Consider the following 21727-nt stretch of genomic DNA (forward strand, 5'->3'; position numbering starts at 1 on the left):
TTTAAACGAAAGCGCCAGTGTTTTGCCCCATTCCATATCATCAGGAGATACATTAAGTTCCCATTCCCACTTTGAAAGGAATGGTGGTGGATCTAGGAAAGAGATCTGAACCAGAATCTGGTATATCTGGGATAATGCATGGTCCGGTCTGCTAGATTGGGACAGCAACGATTTGAAGGCTGTTTGCGACCTATATAAGTCGGCGATGTTCGGTATTTTGTCCAGAAAGTTCGTCAATTGAATGTGTTCAAGCCAGGCACCAGTTGGGTTATGGCATGCAGGGAGCATTTAAGATAAGGGAATTAGTTTACCAGCTCGAAGCGTATGGCTCAACAGAGGAGCATCAGATTTTTGCCATGAAAGAAACTTATGCCGCGTAAGTTTTTTCCCGATGGATGTTGGCTCAAACTTGTCTTGCATACACACGGTCATACAAAGTGGGTCGGAAATTCCAAACGTCAAGAACGCGATGATGCACACCACGTACGACGAGCCAAGAAAAATGAAGTTCAATAGCCAGTGCAGCTCTTCTGCTTGATTCTGAGCAAGCATGGCACTTTGTGCCTTGGAATTGTCTACACACGATCGGAATTTACGCAAACGGATTTTGTTGTCGGAAAATTTTAGATCCAGCTCTCAAACTTTGTGTGTCAGAAATTCCGGAAAAAGTCCGATGGAGCCCACACACAGTCAGAATTTCCGACAACAAGCTCCGATCGCACAATTTCCATTGGAAAGTCCGATCGCGTGTACAGGGCATAAGAGTTAATACAAGCCAGAGAGAAAGAATGGAGTGCAAAGAGTGGGGTCAAGGGGCTAGGTCTCGAGGACAGCAAACCTTTAGTAAGGTAACTGTCCCAAATTCGTAGCGTAGCAGCAGTCATAAGGGGCAGTAGGTTAGTAGGGGGTCTATGTGTCGGGTCTGTCCACGGTAATGACGTGAGGTCAGGAGAAATCAGGTCATTTTCTAAGGATGTCCACAGCTTAGTGGATTTACCATGGTACCAATCAATTATCCTGATTAGCGACGCTGCATGGAAATAGAACAATAGGTTAGGAAGAGCAACACCTCCTCTAATCTTTGGTAACGCTAAAGTGGAAGAACCAATCCTAGGCCTCTTATGTTGCCAGATAAAATTACGAATAGTCCTATTGACCGTCTGGAAGAAGCCTTGCGGAGGGGGGACAGGGATCGCCTTGAAGATGTATAGAAAAAAAATTCACCAATCTCATGCTGACAGCCGCGATCGCGGCTTTGTTTACATTTGGGTACCCGGGCGTGATGTCATAACGTTGCGCCCGGGCCTCCGACGGTCATAGAGACTGGTGACCATCTGGTCACCAGTCATCTCTATCGTAGTCACCCGGCGGCGGGCGATTCTTTCTCCAGGCCTCCGATGGCACGGGAGAGCCCGGAGAAGCACCGGATGGCGGCGGGAAACGGGGGACGTCTCCTCCCGTCGCCTATAAGAATGATCAAGCGGCAGAACTGCCGCTATGATCATTCTTATGGTGTAGGGAATCGCCGGCTGGAAATAATGATATCTGAATAATGCCTCTCGCTGCACCCATCATTCAGATATCACCTCACAAAGTCAAGGACGTCATTTTACTATGGCCCGGTAGGGAAGTGGTATGTAGACTGAAGTTGAGATAAAGTAATTTTGGGCAAGGATATGTTTAGGGCCTCAGTTTTCTCGAAGTTTGCTTACTAAGTTACTTACTCAGCCATGAATGCTTTGACAATGGTTGGCATAGATATATGTGGGATGGTGTTTTTTTTGCTGAGGACAGCTAAAAAAAAAATTCTGCGAGGGTAACTCTGTTGTGTTTGGGGGATTTTTTTTAAAATAAAAATGGTCAAGAAAATGTTATATGTAATGTTACAGTTTAATAAAGTTTTAAGAATAAAGTATACTTGGTCTGAGCTCTTATTGTGTTACCAGGCATACTGATCAGTAATAATCGATAATGAATATTAGGAGGTACATTTCATGTGTCTAACTTCATGTTCTAATCTCCAAAGGGTCTGTGTGTGACTAAAGCAGGGGGGGGTGGTGCAAGAACACAGTCATTAACCCCTTGGCGCTGACCACCTCCTGGCCCTTTAAGAGTTCTAAAAGCCGGGAGGTGGGCATTTGGGTCATGTGACCGCTGTGATTGACTGTCACAGCGGTCACATGATCGGAAAGCTCCCGATCGCAAGTATGCATCGGAAGCTTACCGAATCTCGCTGTGCTGGGAGCGTGCAGGGAGTGCGTTCTCAGCACGGTAAGTAGCTTACACAGGGCTGAAAATATGCGGATGCTCAGCGTTCAATTCCACCCACCAAAAGGCCGGTGTCTTTAACCACTTGCCTCCCGCCCACAAGGCCACCAAGGCCAGGCCTCGGGCGGCAGTGGTACAGGGGCAGCACCGCTCCTGCAAGGACTTCTCGGCCGCCCCCCACACTAACATAGCAGCATGCAGTGCACTCGGGCGCCAGAGAGGTGGGGGCGCTGAAGCGCTAGAGTGCTCCACTACTCCTCCTCCTCTCTGTGTCCAGACTGAGGCGGCTCCCTCCCCAGGTCACCAGCGCCGCTGCTGGTTTTTTTGAGGCTCAAGCCTGTCCCCCCTCCCTCCTCCGGTCAGAGAAGGAGAGCAGCCGCCGGAGATCGGAGCGGCTGGTCTCTGTGTGGGGGGGGGCATGTTCTCCTCTGTCTCTCACTCCCACCCAAGCCTGTCTCCATCTGTTCTGTTGTACACTTATGGAGGGGGGGTTGTCCTGGGGGTCTGTACTAATGGAGGGGAGGTTGTCCTGGGGGGGGTTGTCCTGGGGGTCTGTACTAATGAAGGGAGGGGTGGTTTGTCCTGGGGGGGTCTGTGCTAATGGAGGGGATGGGGGTTGACCTGGGGGGTTTGTACTAATGGAGAGGGGGTTGTCCTAGGGGGGTTTGTACTAATGGGGGGTTTGTCCTGGGGGGGTCTGTACTAATGAAGGGAGGGTGGTTTTTCCTGGTGGGGGTCTGTACTAATGGAGGGGGCTTGTCCTGGGGGGGTTTGTACTAATGGAGGGGGGTTGTACTAATGGAGGGGGGTTGACCTGGGGGGTTTGTACTAATGAAGGGGGTTGTCCTGGGGGGTTTGTACTAATGGAGGGGGTTGTCCTGGGGGGGTTGTACTAATAGAGGGGTGTTTGTCCTGGGGAGGTCTGTACTAATGGAGGGGGGTTGTCCTGGGGGGGTTTGTACTAATGGTGGGGGGTTGACCTGGGGGGGTTTGTACTAATGGAGGGGGGTTTGTCCTGGGGGGGTTTGTACTAATGGAGGGGGGTTTGTCCTGGGGGGGTTTGTACTAATGGAGGGGGGTTTGTCCTGGGAGGGTCTGTACTAATAAAGGGAGGGGGGTTTGTCCTGGGGGTCTGTACTAATGAAGGGAGGGGGGTTTGTCCTGGGGGGGTCTGTACTAATGAAGGGAGGGGGGTTTGTCCTGGGGGAGGGTCTGTACTAATGGAGGGGGGTGGTTTGTCCTGGGGGGTCTACACCCAGGAAAGTACACCCAGGGCTCCAGAGGGAGAGGGCAGTGCTGAGAGAACACCATCAGAGAGAGAACCCCGCTGCCCTGCGCCACCAGAGGGAAAGCCACACAGTCTAGCGCAATCCCTGCCGGAGAAAGGAATGGAGTCATTGCAGGAATACAGATCTGGGTGCTACCCAGCGGAGTCGCCACGGGCAATTCAGAGTGAGCTTACTCCTGATCAGAGGAACCATTGCTGTATCGCTGGGTCAGGTGAGAGGGCCGATCGGCCATTATCTACTAATGTCTATAGGAACTGCAGTCTCTGACCGTCTCCTGTATCATGTCTGCAATCTCTGACCATCTCCTGTACTATGATTGCAGTCTCTGACCATCTCTTGTATCATGTCTGCAGTCTTTGACCGTATTATGTCTGGGGGCTCTTTCTGATGGTGTGTGGGGGGGGCGGCATTGAAGGGCCTTGGGGCGGCAAAGGGAGTAAATCCGGGCTCCCGCCTACAGTACATTTACTGCAGGGGACGGCAGCTAAAGGCTAAGCATTGTACTGGTACGTCACTTAGCATATGCACACTGGCACTGCTCAGCAGCGCGATCCCGTGACCACTGCCTCCACGGTGATTGTATCCTGATCACTATGACCAATCATAGCGATCACATGATTACAATTAGGTATGCACCTATATCATTTTTTTTTTAGTATTTTCTGATACCAATTATTAATACCTGCGGGCAACTGTTTTGTTTACACTTCAGCTGTCAGCAATGGTACAAAGCATTGAAAAGTTATTTACACATTAAATACATTTTTTTATTTTGCTCTTTTTTAAATGAGAAACGTGTAAATATGTGTTAAAGGTGTAAAAATATTAACAAAGAAAGCAAACAAAAATAAAAGGTTTTAACTATTAATAGTTCCGTTTATAAAATAGAAAGGAACAAAAAAAAAATCAGCAGGAAAAAAAATAATTAAATGGAGAAGGAGAATAAGGAGTTAATTAGGGCTGAGTAGAGTAAATTAAGGGTTAATAGGGGGTTAAAAAAAAACACAAGTTTTTTTTTTTACCTGACAGGTTGCTTTAAACTGACTTCAACTACAGATTCATCCTTTGATCGCTTGCTCACTATTGTGATGCTGTGATTGGCCCACGGGTATCACATGGTACCCGTCACCCTGTACCATGTGATTAGCTGTAGCTAATCACAGCATTACAATAAGCAAGCTGTTATGAATGGAAGCCATTCATGACAGTTAAAAATATTGCTTATAGCAGTGATCATAACTGAAAATCCCCCCCCCCTCAAAGTAGTACAGTGTTACTAACGTTCAATATCAATGCCAAAATGTCTCCATTTCTGCCAGGGGATGCAAACTTTTGGGCACAACTGTATATCTCTCTTAGGAGGTTGAATGTGTCCCATCAGCCTTCTGGACCTTATAACATGGACATGTTTGGTGTCAATCTGATTGTCAGCTTCCTATACAGTAGTGTAACCTTTTTTTATGAAGGTAATATGAACCATAGTTGAGGGTTTGCAATGTATAAAAGTTCAGTTTTAGCTCAAGAACCCAGAAACACGGATGTATATTGTTTACTAGATGCATGACTTCATTCTGCGTATTTTGAAGACCCCCTAATGTTATTCCATGCAGCTTCTTCTGGTTTTAGCTGTGTTCTGTCGAAGGTGCTTGATCTAATGTGTCACCTTCACCGGCTGCCCACCACAGACCTGAGAAGAAGGAAAAGAGAGCAGCGCCGCTCTAAGCATAATAAATTAAAGAAAGCTTTAATTTGCTTTAAAAGTAAACTCACATTTAAGCAGTGTTATACAGGCATTGGTATTTGCGGTTCTTTTAGCGGTCCTGGATATTCCCTCTGTTTCAGCTGGGCACTGGGCAGCAGTGATAGGTCAGTCCTCGGCCGCTCCAGTGGCATCCATAGCTCCGAGGCTGGGGATTCTCACAGCAGGCACATCAGCAGGGCACGTCGGCAGGAATCATAGGGGCTTGAGAACAGGGGGGGTGGCTTGAGCACTCACGTTCGGAGCATGCGTACTCCTTCGTCAGGCGTGTGATTCGGCCATCATCGGCAAGGTTTATGTAGAGAAAGGGGAGGGGAAGGGGCGGTGCCAGGAACTGCAAGGCGCAGCAGACCAGCACTAGTTTCAAGGCGCGGATCATGCACAGATCAATTTAGCCATCAAATAAAAAGGTGCTTGTGTTTGGTAAGAAATATAAAAACTAATCTATACTGTATATGTACACAACACAGGACTAAGGGTGGGTAAATAAACTGAAATACAATCAAATTTGATGGGAATAGGAATACTAATGAAAATAAATAAAAGTAAAGAAGAAAAAATCATTATAGAGAAAAAATAAATATATGTAGAGAAAATAATTCTTTTATAAACATAAAGATATTAATGATAAATAATAGAGCAAAAATAAAGATAAAAATAGAATTGGAACTAAAAATAAAAGTAAAAATAAAAATAAAATATAATATAAAGATAAAAGTAAAAATAAAATAATGTAGAGTGAAGTAATATAAATAGCATTCAAATTGCATATCTATAGATGTGGAAGGTAAGCATGAATAGGAGGTTCATTATTTCCTCTGGTATAGTTAAAAATTGGCGTTGTGACAATCTCATTGACTAACAAAATTCCTGTTGAGAGAATATTTGGGAAAGTTGTTTTTAATTTTAATTAATATATGGGGGTTGTTTTTTATTTTTTGCGAGAATTTTAGTTTCTAGCTAGTTATGAGCAGGACAATCGCACTGATTTGGAGGTATCCAGAAACACATCCACACACATGCATATCTATGTGTCACCTGTACCCATAAGGGAATTGAGTCGTTATGCAGAAACTATGAAAACAACAATGAAAACGCGGGCATGTGCATAAAACGCAGGTACATGACCGCACACATTGTTGCTATACATGCTCATCTCCAAAGTGGTGTGGGCTAGAGTAGAATTTCTGTGGTAAAAATAACGGAGTGGCCCTTGGGCCCGTAGGGATAATGGGGAAGATAGGAGTGGGGGGCGGGGAGGAAAGGGGTGGGATGGGGGAGGAGGGAGAACGAGGGGGGGAATCATTGGTTTATCTAACAATGGGGTGAGTGGTAGGTTATAGGGAATGGCTATGATTAGGATGGATGGGTCTGTGGGTACCAGTATATGTTAATAGATGGAATGGACCAGGCTTTAAACTTTCCTGTGTGTAGATCTAGAAAGTTTCTCTCTCGCACCGACGCTTAATGCATTCAGCTCGGGGGAAACTACCCAGGATGGTCTCTATAATCCAGACCTGTAGGCCATTGGTGGAGCCCTGATGGAATTCAGTGAAATGTCTAGGGATAGTGAGGTTGTTTTTGTCTTCAATGGAGCGTCTATGTTCTCTGAACCTTTTGCGTAAGGTTCTGATAGTGCGGCCTACATAAAGCGGGCCGCAGGGGCAAGAGAGGCAATATACCACAAATTCTGTTAAGCAGTTAAAGAATTCGCCAAGGGGATATGTTTTGCCTTTTGTGGTGAATTGTTTCCAAAGACTTGAGCGCTTCTGTTACTGACTTGTGAATTTTGGAGGAATGATGGTGCCGTGTTGCAGGGCCAACAGCAGCCTGTCATTGGGCTAAATCTACAATCCGAATGACGTCTCCCCCCACTACTTTCCTCCAGAAGTTTCTGGCGCTTTTTCGGCACTTTGTAGGGGTTAAGGAAGAACCGCAGAGGTGGAGAGATTTATCACTGCCGCTGCTTGTGTGGGCGAGATGTGTACTGCGCTGATAACATGAAATGAATAGGAGGATTGGAGTAGTATACATCCCACCAGCACAAGCAGCAGCAGTAATAAGATGTTCCACCTGGGGGGTTCTTCCTTAACCTCCATGCCAGTGGCAGCCCGTCCATGAGGGGTATCCAACCCCCTGATCTACATACAGGGCACTGGACCATGGATTCCAATGGCCCACCCAGTTGTGTGAGACTAGCGAATCCCAGCCAATCAGGAAGTGGGTCGTGAGACCCATCACCTGATTGGTTGAAAGCACAGGTGATCCTATTGGATGCCTAGTGCCTAGAGAGAGGAGATGCACGGCGGAAGCCACCATGCTGGAGGAGAGGACACAGGAGCTACTGCCCGCAGCCCACCACCTGCCACCTAGGTGAGGTACGTGTTGGACCGACCAGCAGACAGCGAGCAAGCAGGCGGTGGAGTGCCATCGGGTCGCCCTGTGGAAAAAAGAAAAAAACACCGGCCACCACTGCTTCATGCCTTCCTGACTCCTGTACTGTGCCCATTTGCCTCTCTCATACTATGCCCTTCCACCCCCCCATACTGTGATCTCCCAACTCTAGCACTGTGCCTTCCTGACCCCCCCCCCCCCCCGTATTGTGCCCTTTGTGTTGATTAGTCTTTGATTTCTGGCATGTTTTTCTTATTGGTGCCCATGATGCTAGTAAGACAGCCCTGGTCCCCGGGAGACAAAACACTAAAAAAGAAGTGAATATGCCCCCACATGGGATTACTTTATATTAAGATAAATGCAAGTACTTATCCTAATTACTACTATTATACTAATGTCCAAAATGTGTTTATTTTCTAATAGTTATTTAGCATCTGCCTGGAATTTAGTTGTACGTTTTGCAGGGTAGCTGTGACACACTTTGGTTTTTAAGTGAACATGGGGTGGAGGCAGCCGGTGAAGAAGGAATTCTGGTGTGTATGGTCAGACACCTTGCAGTCTCTCTCCCCTTGCTGTAAGATTTGTTGGACTTCATATTGTCAGGTTCATGTCGGCTATCTATAATAGGAATCTTTGTAGTTCTATTTGTGTCCTGTAGATGGCGCTGTCTGTTCTTTCTCTTCAAAGTGGAGCTCCTGCTTTTGCTATACACAAGAAATGTGTGATGTTACAAAGCTGCCAATAGGTGGCAGTGTAATTCCATGAAGATCTATCATAAAAATGAACAGAGACTTTGTATTAACACAGAAAAATGTGATGTTCCTGAGTTGCCAGCAGGTGGCAGGATGTTATTCACCTACATGAGATGAATTGTTACTTTGCACTAACAAAGGAGCCACTGTATGGTTAAAAAAAAAAAAAATTATATAGGATCAAAAATAACATGGGACCAGGACTATTCAGTTTGAAGATCCAATAGTTTACCAGCTCCTCTCCTGGACTGAAACGGCTTCCTCTGATTTCCCTGCACACTGTGAACTTTTCTCAATGTGCATTAGAAGCTGCAGCAAGTCAGATAGAGACCACCTCATTTCCTGGCTGGAGGACGTCCAGTATCATCTTGCACTTTCTTCCCTAGCCTGACTGTCCCCGGTCTGCCGCTTTCATTAATTGGATTTCAGTTCTTTCACTCATGGAGGCTGAACATCACATGTGGGCGTCATGCATGCAAATACAGCCTGTCTAGCCCTCCTCCCGACTGACACCTACCCATCAAAACATTTTGATATTTGAATAACTCCTCCCAAAAGCTCACCCACTACTTGAATCAGGACTGAGGACTCTTGAGAGGAGTACTGAGGCATTGCATAGAAAAGCACAGGGACCCGGTGATTGTATGACTGGGTGTAAAATAAAATATGAAAATGGGAAGTTTTTCATTAATAAAAAAAAACAAAAAAGTTGAAATGAATTGGAGAGGTATGTGATATAGTGGCGTCATTACAGGGGTGCGGACCGCACTCGGGTGACATCAGGAGCAGACTGACCATTCTGTGACAGTGAGGGGAGCAAAGCAGGCGGCACGGTCCAATCTTGGAAGTAACTCACTTATGGTGGCAGAGGGCCGTGGGAGGCGGGCAGAGACTGGGTACGTTATATTAGACTTTTAGAGTTTACTGCCATTACAACTAGTTTACAAATCTATTTTTTCCTGGGGCCTGAGGTCTGCATGTTAAAGGAGTTCACCTTTTAGGTTGAATATATTTTTATTCACTTATTTCCAAGGATAGAAAAAAACAAAGCAATAAGGGGAACAAAATTACACAAATTGGCAACATAAGTGACAATAGAACGATTCGATAAAATGACTGGTGGGGAAGATCAATAGAAAAGAAGAAAAGGGAGTAGGAGGGAAAATACCGTATTCCTTATTACAATTCTATAGGATATGTATATATAGGTCGTATTGTCTTCACCTCCAGTGGGACAAGTTCACCTTTTAACAAAAAATAATAAATGCACTTTTTTTTTTTAATTTAAATGCATTTATTACTTTTGGTTTCTGCAGGGGTCTCCAAACTACGGCCCTTTAGTTGTTCAGGAACTACAATCCCTATCATGCCTTGTCATGTCTGTGAATGTCAGAGTTTTGCAATGCCTCATGGGATGTGCAGTTCCAGAACAGCTGGAGGGCCGCAGTTTGGTGATCCCTGCGTCTAAAGCAGGGATCACAACCTGGTGGTCCTCCAGCTGTTACACAACTACAAGTCCCCTGAGGCATTGCAAGGCTGACAGTTACAAGTATGACTCTCCCAGGTGGAGGCATATTGGGACTTGTAGTTTCGCAACAGCTGGAGGGCCGCCAGTTTGAGACCCCCCGAGTTTAAAGCATCGCACCAGCGATCAGCAGATTGCTAGTCCCATGCAGGTGTCCTGCAGTCCAACAGTGTGCCCGTATGTCCCGCGTGAGCAAGCCGATACAATCTGACAGGAAGAGCGAACGAACCACCACAGCGTCATGGTTGTTCATTGTAAACTACAGGCCGACAGCCGCAAAGGCTGCTGGGACCTTGTAGTTTTCCCATTCACTGGACAATGTGCATGAGTGACGCGGCTGGGCTTGTTTTTTTGTTTTTTTTTTTAATTGTGACAGCTAGTGGGGGAGGGAATGAGATCCCCGCTAGCGGTCAGATCAGGGAATCGGGGAGGTGTAGGCGCCGGTCTGTTCGTAACATGTTACACCCTAAATATGGGTGTAACATGTAACGAAAGGTGAAGTTATCCTTTAGGTACCAAAAGGACTTCAGATGGGACACCAGGCTGCAGAATGTGTCAGCACTGTATACATATAATCAACACTCCATGATAGTCCTACCAATACTGCAATGGGAGGAAAGGACAGAAGCAACTTCAGAAGCATTTTTTTTTTTATTGCAAAGATTGCTAGAAAGGGGGTTCATCCAGTATTGGACCCCCCCTAGTGCTATGAGCACTTTGTTTCTGCACCCTCCATGGTGGAAATGCTACTTCTTATCATTACAATAAAAGATGATATTAAATGACAACAACACATCATCCGATTTATTATTCTATTAGGAAAGAGAAATAAAACTAGCGGCAGAGAGCTGCGTCCGGATTGGTCAGTGGCTGGGTTCAAAGTGGACGATGGGTTCCTCTCTGGTCTTGCCCACCTGGAAGGCGGTGAGGCTCATCTCCTCCTGGTAACACGGGAGCTTCTTGTAGATCCGCAGATGTATATACTGATCACCTCCTACATGAGTCTGAGAAGGACAAACACAACCGTCATCAATACTGTAACTGCATCTGATTTCCAATAAAGTGAAGATCACAAAAAGAAAAAACCCAGTAGTGATCAAATACCACCCAAAGAAAGCTCTGTTTGTGTGAAAACAATGATATAAATTTAATTTATGTGGCCGTGGATTGGCAATAGAAGAAGAAGAAGAACAAGAGGGGTCTGGTGAGCTGGAGAGGACTTCTTACACACGTCTAGTGTTCACACCCATTCTACATGGAGTGACTGTGTATGCATTTCCCAACTCTGCTACTCTTATCTATACACTTGTTATCTCAGATCACTAAAGCTTTGCATAAGGTCAGCCACTGTTTGCTCCCAGCGCAGGGATTCCCTTAACCCTTCATAAGCCAGGTTTCCAGGTTATGAGCTTGATGCTGCGCTATCCAAATGTAATCAAATGATAATTAATGCTAAATCCTAATATTACTGACTGCAGTTAAATATTGGTGATGAGATATTCCATTCCTATGTAAAAAAAAAAAAAATCTAGTGAACATAATAATGAAACTTATGTGATTAAAATTGCGATCATAAACAATTAAAAATTGCGATACTCCCAATGTCAACCTGTGTATCACACACCTCCTATATACATATGTTGCATTCATATGCAACAGAGAAATATGCAACCCTGTGTGATAAATGCGATAATTGCAGTGACAACCTGTAATTTACATAAATCTATATAAGAGTGTATCAACATACAATAATCAATATAGAAATAAAGTGAACCGTGTTTAAAGTGCTCTTGTGCCAAACTAATTCATGCATTGATCTGTGTCCACAGAATCGCAACATAAAGTCCATTCATAACTATTCCGTTCTTCAGGTGATAAAACAGTAAAGTGCTGGCGTCCACTCTTGTGCTCCCCTTTGGTGTCTGCGCTCACCTTGGAGTGTGTGGACACAGATTAATGCATGAATTAGTTTGGCACAAGAGCACTTTAAACACGGTTCACTTTATTTCTATATTGATTATTGTATATTGATGCACTCTTATATAGATTTATGTAAATTACAGGTTGTCACTGCAATTATCGCAATAGGTTGCATATGTCTCTGTTGCATATGAATGCTACATGTGTATATAGGAGGTGTGTATGCTACACAGGTTGACACTGGGAGTATCGCACAGGATCGCAATTTTAATCGCACAAGATTTCATTATTATGTTCACTAGATTTTTTACATAGGAATGGAATATCTCACCACCAATAGTTAACTGCAGTCAGTAATATTGGGATTTTTTTACGATTATCATTTGATTACATTTGGATAGTGCAGCATTATATTGGTATAAATTCTTATTTGGCACGAGCACATGGGATGTGATCAATGCTAGCAGCTGTCCTTTAATCATCTTGAATTATCATTTGGATTTTCACATGGTAGCTCGCAAGAGTTTGTTTGTTTTTTCTAAGCTTGATGCTCCATGGGTTTATACAGTACACTGGCTCCAATGCTCATACAGAATAGCGGTTTTCATCAAGGTCGAAATATGGCCACCCACAACATGTATTGCAATCAGGGGCGGACTGACCATTCGGGCCCTCGGGCAGTGCCCAAGGGCCCCAAGGCCACTAGGGGGCCCCATCAGACTGGCCAGCCTCAGTAAAACCAGGGATAGTATGTAAAAGTGTGTTTTTTTTACATCCGTCCCAGAAATGTCCCTTGCCGACATCATTTTGCTGTAAGGCTATAGCTGCCCGGCCTCTGCACTGCCTCCTCAGCCAATAGGAACACAGTATGCACTCCCCCTTCCCCACCGCGGCTCATTTGATTTCAGAGCAGGAGATGCCACTGGAGGATAGGAGAGGGAGATGGGGACACAGCCTGCAGTGTGGGAAGGGCTGCAGTCTGCAGGAAGGTAAGCTTGCTAAGCTGAACTGAGTGTATTTTTGTCAGTGGCTTACCCTGGTGAGCAGGAGGGAGGGGGAGGATGTGTTTTCCTCTAGCATGGCTCCTCCCAACTCTGAAGCTGTTAGATTGATTTTCTGTGTGAGAAGTGCCATGTTTCTGGAGGAAGGATCTTCTGAACTTTTCCCCCAGTCTCTGCTACCCTACCTACTCATTACCTGCCCACCAATACACAGACACAGTCCCCTCCCTCTCCTGCATTACCACCTAATGTGTCTGTGAGCTGCTGGGACACTACAAGTCCCAGCATGCCAGGAGATGGGGGCAACAGTGTGTTCAATCAGGCTGATTTTTGGGTGAAAAGTGCTGGTGTGTGTCTATGTATATGTATACTATGTGTCTGTGTGTATATGTGTATATATGTATACTGCGTGTCTATGTGTATACTGCATGTCTATGTGTATATATGTATACTGTGTGTATATGTATACTGTATGATCCATGTGTGCCTACTGTTTCTAAACAGAAGTCGATATAACAATCCCTTGCCCCTGAAAAATCCACTTGTTGCCATTCAGAGGGAGCTGAATGGTGAACTGCTCAGCCTCGGATCAGGCAGCAGTGCAGGTCTGGGCACACACCTGTTCGGTGACATCATGGCACACATCAATCATGGCTTTTATTCACATGCCTCACTGCCAGATCTGAGGCCAACCACAGCAGTTCACTATTCCACTGGCTCTACGACTCACTTGCGTAGTTCAGAGTCTGCAACAAGTGGATTTTTTTTTTCTAATTTAAAGGCCTTTTCCTGCCAGCTGCCTACCACACCGAGCACTAAGGTGCAAAGTTGTGTGTAAGGGGACACTGATAGAAGGTGACACACTGGGGGGGGCTCTGCCATAGGGTGGCACACTGAGGACTGTGATGTATAGGGAGAATGTTGGGACTTTGATGTAAAGGAGGACTCTGATGTGAGTGTGGCGCTCATCCTGACTGCTGTACTCTATATGTTTTGTTTGTTACTCCTGGAATGGTGGCCACCTGTAAGCCTGGGGGGCCCCATAATCTTCTATTGCCTGGGGGGCCCCATGAGTTGTCAGTCCGCTCCTGATTGCAATATAAAAAGATGTACATTCTCTAGGCTATTTATATGGGCATGGTACATCTGAGTAACTTCCAATACAAAGTGAAGATGAATTATCTCTTATATAACACATATATCTTTCCAGTGGAAATTAGAAATAGTTAATCAGACAATGGCAGCTTGATCCTTCTATTAAGATTCTGCGTCAGGTTTCTCAAACCATTGCATGCCTGCGCTTTATGTAATAATGACTAAGCCCCTCCCCTTCATGACATTGTCAAAAAGGGGCGGAGCATGTGTGACCTTAAAGTTCTGCGGTCGCCCATGTTTACAACCCCTTTTAAAGGGAATTTGTTTGTTTTTGTAAAGTAGCACAAGAGGATAAAAACGGGTCATCTTCTACCGGGGCACAAAAAACATACCCCATCAATACCAACACCATTATCTTGGAACCCCAAGCTGGGGGGTGGCCTCATTTCTTTGTGGAGCCCCTCGTTTTGGGGCACCTGCTGAAGGACATGTAGGGTGGTGTTATGTTGGGGCTTCACGGTTTTTATTTATTTTTTTAGTTAAAAATACAAGTAATTTATGTAGAACTAAAGCCGGTTGCAGCACAAAGTTTCATGTTTATTGAAGAGAATTAATTTGTTACATTATATCCTCTTTGTAACAGTTTTGAGATGACAGACAGAGCTCCATTAGACCAAATAGAAATAAACTAATACATTGTATCAAAAGTTTTTTTTTTTGTTTTTTTATCTGACCAATCAGAAAAGGATACAATTTTCAAATACATTTATACAGTAAGAATATAATGATGAATAGGAATTTTCTACCATGGTACATTGGTACCTTGGATTACGAGCAGAATCCATTCCAGGAGAATGCTTGTAATCCAAAGCACTCTTATATCAAAGCGAGTTTCCCCATAGGAGTCAATGGAAACTCGTTCACCAGTTACGTGATATAGTATGCAGTACCGCATGTGGCCAGAGGTGGGGGGGGGGGCACCAGAGACACTCGGAAACACTTGGATGCACTCGGAGACACTCGGGAACGGAGTGTTTTAGAGCGGCTCCGAGTGTCACCGGTGCCCCCGCACCTCTGGCCAAACGCGGTACTGCAAACCCCATTGGCTTGAATCCTGCTCGCAAACTGAGTCAGGATTAAAAAATATAAATAAATAATAGCTTGTATTGCGAAACGCTCGTAAACCGCGTTACTCACAATCTGAGGTATTACTGTAGCTATAAAGCCTGACAGACATTCTTTGCATGATGACAAAAAGACCTTCAGTATGCAGCTCCCCCCACAGCCCCCCTAATAGTTACTTGAGCCTGATTCAGCAATGTGAATGAGAGTGTCTGCTCTCCTGACTCTGTCCCTCCTCATTGGCTCCCGCTGCTGTCAATCACAGTCAGCAAGGAGGGAACAGGGGTGGGGCTGACCCCCGTTCTATGTGTCTTATGGATAGACAGAGCGTGGCTCAGAAGCGCACACACACAAGTACCCCCATAGCAAGCGTTCTGCTATGGGGGCACTCAGAGAAGAGGAGGAGCCAAGAAGCACTGACCGGGACCTGAGAAGAGGAGGATCAGGGCTGCTCTGTGCAAAACCATTACACAGAGCAGGTAAGTATAACATGTTTGTTATTTATTTGTATTTCTTAATGAATTGAGCGATGACTAGAATACATTTCTGGGTGATAAATACAATAAGTAATACGGCTCAGCTTCTTCTCCTCTGAGGTTTCCTCCATTGCACTCTACATTACCTTAATAAAGTAATTTGTTCCGGCAACAAGCTGAGTCTTGTATTCAATGGCTTCGAAAGTGCCGAAATTCATCCCGGATTTCTGCTCCACCTCCACTTTGAACTGGAAAAGAAGAGACATTGATGAGCGTCCCGATATGGTCTCCTAACTCATGGGGTGTATTTATTAAAAAAATATGCTTAGCGGTCCATGGAAACCGCATGCAAGTTGATTCAGTGTGAATGGGACAAATCAAATGTTCTCAGGTTAGGTTCTCTGAAGATTGAAGGTTATTTATTGAAAAAAAAAAAAAAAAAATTGTGAGAATAGGAAAAAATACTACAATGTGGCCACTAGATGGCACTGAGTATCATAGGGAAATCACACAGTTTTCAGAGAAAATAGAACATTCAAACGTTCCAACGTTTGCATTAAAGGAAAGTACACACAATCTCACAAGACCAAAAGTTCTGCAATTTTTTATTTTACATAACACACCCCCCCTTCCATACACCAACCTAGATTATGCCCCAATCATACAATTTTATCTTTATTTTTTCAAACAAACTTCTTTTTCGTGCAAAGAGAAGGAGAGTATAAAAGGCGGTGATTTCCTATGGGACTGATCATGTTTCGGCAGATCACAGGTCCGGTATGACATCACTCATCAGAGCTGGGATATAAAGCACAGAATTTCGGATCAGGATCACTCCAAGGAGAGTAACACACCGACCATCGATGTAAAGGAGCGCTACAATGACCAACAATATATCAGGGCACTACATAGACCCCCCAATATAGGGAGGACTGCACTGACCACAAACATGGCAGGAATTATACTTACCACCAATAAAGGGGTGGGGATGACATGAACCACCTATAAAGTGGGCACTACAATGACTACCAATAGAAGGGGGAATATGCCAAGCGCCAATATACAGGAGGGGGGGGTGGACTGCACCAATCGCCAATACATAGGGGGAGGACTGCACTGAGTGCCAAATACATGGGGGTAGGGGAGACTGCACCAACCATCAAAACATTGGGGGGACCACACTAGTCACCAATACTGGGGGGAACTACACTGATCACCAATAGGGGGGCTTTGAAGACTTGCTCACCCTCCCAGTACATCTCTGCAGTGTCATACTGGCTGTGTTGGGATTGGTAGTTCCTCATACATGACATCAGGACTACAAATCCCAGCATACCCTGCAACACACAGAGGATACAGCTGATAGAAGAGCTGACACTCCACACACAGCACCGCCCTCCACTCAGATACATTGTATCTCCTCTCACACACAGAACATACATTGTATCTCCTCTCACACACATACATTGTATCTCCCTGTCATGTGACCCTCCCACCCGGCCACTCCCCTCTCTATGGTAGAGATGAGGAATGTTATCTCTCCCCTCCCCGGTAATTATCACACAGCGCCCCCTGCCGCCTCACTCACCTGATCACAGATCTTCTGAACCTCCGGGGTGGCTGGTTTCACACCCCCTAGACCCCCGCACATCGGCATTGTTGGCTCCGTCCGAGCTGCTCTCCCTTCACTGTACAGTGAGACTGTAGAGGGGCGGACTGTACCAAGGCTTCCTGGGGGGGAAGTTATAGCAGGAGACAGGCTCATCCCAGTAGGCGGGGCTGTATTGGAGGGCGTGTCATGTAACCTCTTCAGCTCCAGACCTTTTCTGGCACTTTTTATTCACATGTAAAAATCTGTATTGTAAAGTGGGCACTACAATGACTACCAATAGAAGGGGGAATATGCCAAGCGCCAATATACAGGAGGGGGGTGGACTGCACCAATCGCCAATACATAGGGGGGAGGACTGCACTGAGTGCCAAATACATGGGGGTAGGGGAGACTGCACCAACCATCAATACATTGGGGGGACCACACTAGTCACCAATACTGGGGGGAACTACACTGATCACCAATAGGGGGGGGGACAACTACACTGATCACCAATAGGGGGGGGACAACTACACTGATCACCAATAGGGGGGGGGGGGACAACTACACTGATCACCAATGGGGGGGGGGGGGGACAACTACACTGATCACCAATGGGGGGGGGGAACTACACTGATCACCAATAGGGGGGGGGGAACAACTACACTGATCACCAATGGGGGGGGGAACTACACTGATCACCAATGGGGGGGGGGAACTACACTGATCACCAATAGGGGGGGGAACAACTACACTGATCACCAATGGGGGGGGGAACTACACTGATCACCAATAGGGGGGGGGACAACTACACTGATCACCAATAGGGGGGGGACAACTACACTGATCACCAATAGGGGGGGACAACTACACTGATCACCAATAGCGGGGGGGGAGACAGCTACACTGATCACCAATAGGGGGGAGGGGAACTACACTGATCACCAATAGGGGGGGGGAACTACACTGATCACCAATGGGGGGGGGGAACTACACTGATCACCAATGGGGGGGGACAACTACACTGATCACCAATAGGGGGGGGGGGACAACTACACTGATCACCAATAGGGGGGGGGACAACTACACTGATCACCAATAGGGGGGGGGGACAACTACACTGATCACCAATAGGGGGGGGGAATACACTGATCACCAATAGGGGGGGAGGGGAACTACACTGATCACCAATAGGGGGGGAGGGGAACTACACTGATCACCAATAGGGGGGGAGGGGAACTACACTGATCACCAATAGGGGGGGGGGGGGGAACTACACTGATCACCAATAGGGGGGCTTTGAAGACTTGCTCACACTCCCAGTACATCTCTGCAGTGTCATACTGGCTGTGTTGGGATTGGTAGTTCCTCATACATGACATCGGGACTACAAATCCCAGCATACCCTGCAACACACAGAGGATACAGCTGATAGAAGAGCTGACACTCCACACACAGCACCGCCCTCCACTCAGATACATTGTATCTCCTCTCACACACATACATTGTATCTCCCTGTCATGTGACCCTCCCACCCGGCCACTCCCCTCTCTATGGTAGAGATTAGGAATGTTATCTCTCCCCTCCCCGGGTAATTATCACACAGCGCCCCCTGCCGCCTCACTCACCTGATCACAGATCTGCTGAACCTCCGGGGTGGCTGGATTCACATCCCCTAGACCCCCGCACATGGCATTGTTGGCTCCGTCCGAGCTGCTCTCCCTTCACTGTACAGTGAGACTGTAGAGGGGCGGACTGTACCAAGGCTTCCTGGGGGGGAAGTTATAGCAGGAGACAGGCTCATCCCAGTAGGCGGGGCTGTATTGGAGGGAGTGTCATGTAACCTCTTCAGCTCCAGACCTTTCCTGGCACTTTTTATTCACATGTAAAAATCTGTATTGTTTGCTAGAAAATTTCTTACAACCCCCAAACATTATGTATATTTTGTTTATAGCAGAGGCCCCAGAGAATAAATTGGTGGGTGTTGCAATTTTTGATGTCAAGCAGTATTCGTGGAGCAGTTTTTCAAATGCAATCTTTTTTGAAAAAAATACACTTTATTAAATTTTAATGCACAAACACACAAAACATAACCCAGTTTTTTATAAGGTATAAAAGATGATGTTACGGCGAGTAGATAGATATCAAACATGTCATGCTTTAAAATTGCACAAGCCCACGGAATGGCGACAAACTATGTACATTTTATCTGTAAAGCCTTCACAGGTGACCACTTTAGATATACAGACGAGGTCTGGTGATAGAATTACTACCCATGATGTAACGTTCGCGGTGATACCTCACATGTGTGAGACGATCGATGTTTGTGTGGGTGCGGGACTGATGCGTGCGTTCGAATTTTTGCGTGAGCGGGGGGGAGGATGGGGGCACTTCTAGGACAGCGCCCCCTGTATGTGAATGTATGATCTCCCCTCCTCCAGGACAGCGCCCCCTGTATGTGGATGTCTGATCTCCCCTCCTCCAGGACAGCGCCCCCTGTATGTGAATGTATGATCTCCCCTCCTCCAGGACAGCGCCCCCTGTATGTGAATGTATGATCTCCCCTCCTCCAGGACAGTGCCCCCTGTATGTGAATGTCTGATCTCCCCTCCCCCAGGAGAGCGCCCCCTGTATGTGAATGTATGATCTCCCCTCCTCCAGGACAGCGCCCCCTGTATGTGAATGTATGATCTCCCCTCCCCCAGGACAGCGCCCCCTGTATGTGAATGTATGATCTCCCCTCCTCCAGGACAGCGCCCCCTGTATGTGAATGTATGATCTCCCCTCCTCCAGGACAGCGCCCCCTGTATGTGAATGTATGATCTCCCCTCCTCCAGGACAGCGCCCCCTGTATGTGAATGTATGATCTCCCCTCCTCCAGGACAGCGCCCCCTGTATGTGAATGTATGATCTCCCCTCCTCCAGGACAGCGCCCCCTGTATGTGAATGTATGATCTCCCCTCCTCCAGGACACTGCCCCCTGTATGTGAATGTATGATCTCCCCTCCTCCAGGACAGCGCCCCCTGTATGTGAATGTCTGATCTCCCCTCCTCCAGGACAGCGCCCCCTGTATGTGAATGTCTGATCTCCCCTCCTCCAGGACAGCGCCCCCTGTATGTGAATGTCTGACCTCCCCTCCTCCAGGACAGGGTCCCCTGTATGTGAATGTGTGATCTCCCCTCCTCCAGGACAGCGCCCCCTGTATGTGAATGTCTGAATTCCCCTCCCCCAGGACACCGCCCCCGTATGTGAATGTGTGATCTCCCCTCCTCCAAGACAGCGCCCTCTGTATGTGAATGTCTGATCTCCCCTCCTCCAGGACAGTGCCCCCGTATGCGAATGTCTGATCTCCCCTCCCCGAGGACAGCGCCCCCTGTATGTGAATGTCTGATCTCCCCTCCCCCAGGACAGCACCCCCTGTATGTAAATGTCTGATCTCCCCTCCTCCAGGACAGCGCCCCCTGTATGTGAATGTCTGATCTCCCCTCCTCCAGGACAGCGTCCCCTGTATGTGAATGTCTGATCTCCCCTCCTCCAGGACAGCGTCCCCTGTATGTGAATGTCTGATCTCCCCTCCTCCAGGACAGCGCCCCCTATATGTGAATGTCTGATCTCCCCTCCTCCAGGACAGCGCCCCCTGTATGTGAATGTCTGATCTCCCCTCCTCCAGGACAGCGCCCCCTGTATGTGAATGTCTGATCTCCCCTCCTCCAGGACAGCGCCCCCTGTATGTGAATGTCTGATCTCCCCTCCCCCAGGACAGCGCCCCCTGTATGTGAATGTCTGATCTCCCCTCTTCCAGGACAGCGCCCCCTGTATGTGAATGTCTGATCTCCCCTCCTCCAGGACAGCGCCCCCTGTATGTGAATGTCTGATCTCCCCTCCTCCAGGACAGCGCCCCCTGTATGTGAATGTCTGACATCCCCTCCTCCAGGACAGTGCCCCCTGTATGTGAATGTGTGATCTACCCTCCTCCAGGACACTGCCCCCTGTATGTGAATGTCTGATCTCCCCCTCCCCCAAGACACCGCCCCCTGTATGTGAATGTGTGATCTCCCCTCCTCCAGGACAGCGCCCCCTGTATGTGAATGTCTGACCTCCCCTCCTCCAGGACAGCGCCCCCTGTATGTGAATGTGTGATCTCCCCTCCTCCAGGACAGCGCCCCCTGTATGTGAATGTCTGATCTCCCTATGTGAATGTCTGATCTCCCCTCCTCCAGGACAGCGCCCCCTGTATGTGAATGTCTGATCTCCCCTCCTCCAGGACAGCACCCCCTGTATGTGAATGTCTGATCTCCCTATGTGAATGTCTGATCTCCCCTCCTCCAGGACAGCCCCCCCTGTATGTGAATGTGTGATCTCCCCTCCTCCAGGACAGCGCCCTCTGTATGTGAATGTGTGATCTCCCCTCCTCCAGGACAGCGCCCCCTGTATGTGAATGTGTGATCTCCCCTCCTCCAGGACAGCGCCCTCTGTATGTGAATGTGTGATCTCCCCTCCTCCAGGACAGAGAAGAAATACAGAAAGGAATGCC

General features: G+C 47.0%; 1 protein-coding gene across 3 annotated transcripts in view; it reads right to left on the reverse strand.

Annotated features, from left to right (window-relative positions):
* Positions 1-18986, reverse strand: part of CSTA (cystatin A) — a 135204-nt gene extending 116218 nt beyond the window's left edge. The window contains exons 1-3 of one of the 3 annotated variants that reach the window (XM_073617471.1): positions 18821-18978; positions 15748-15849; positions 9458-10991 (exon numbers count right to left, since the gene is read on the reverse strand). In XM_073617471.1, the coding sequence (XP_073473572.1) occupies positions 10851-10991; positions 15748-15849; positions 18821-18883 (306 nt within the window). In that variant the 5' untranslated portion in view covers positions 18884-18978 and the 3' untranslated portion in view covers positions 9458-10850. Of the gene's footprint in view, positions 1-9457; positions 10992-15747; positions 15850-17189; positions 17356-18820 lie in introns of those variants that run through there. The other 2 variants (XM_073617470.1, XM_073617472.1) reach the window with 2 other exon arrangements.
* Positions 18987-21727: the final 2741 nt, after the last annotated feature.

Source organism: Aquarana catesbeiana, linkage group LG02 (assembly GCF_042186555.1).
Source record: "Aquarana catesbeiana isolate 2022-GZ linkage group LG02, ASM4218655v1, whole genome shotgun sequence".
NCBI lineage: Eukaryota > Metazoa > Chordata > Amphibia > Anura > Ranidae > Aquarana > Aquarana catesbeiana.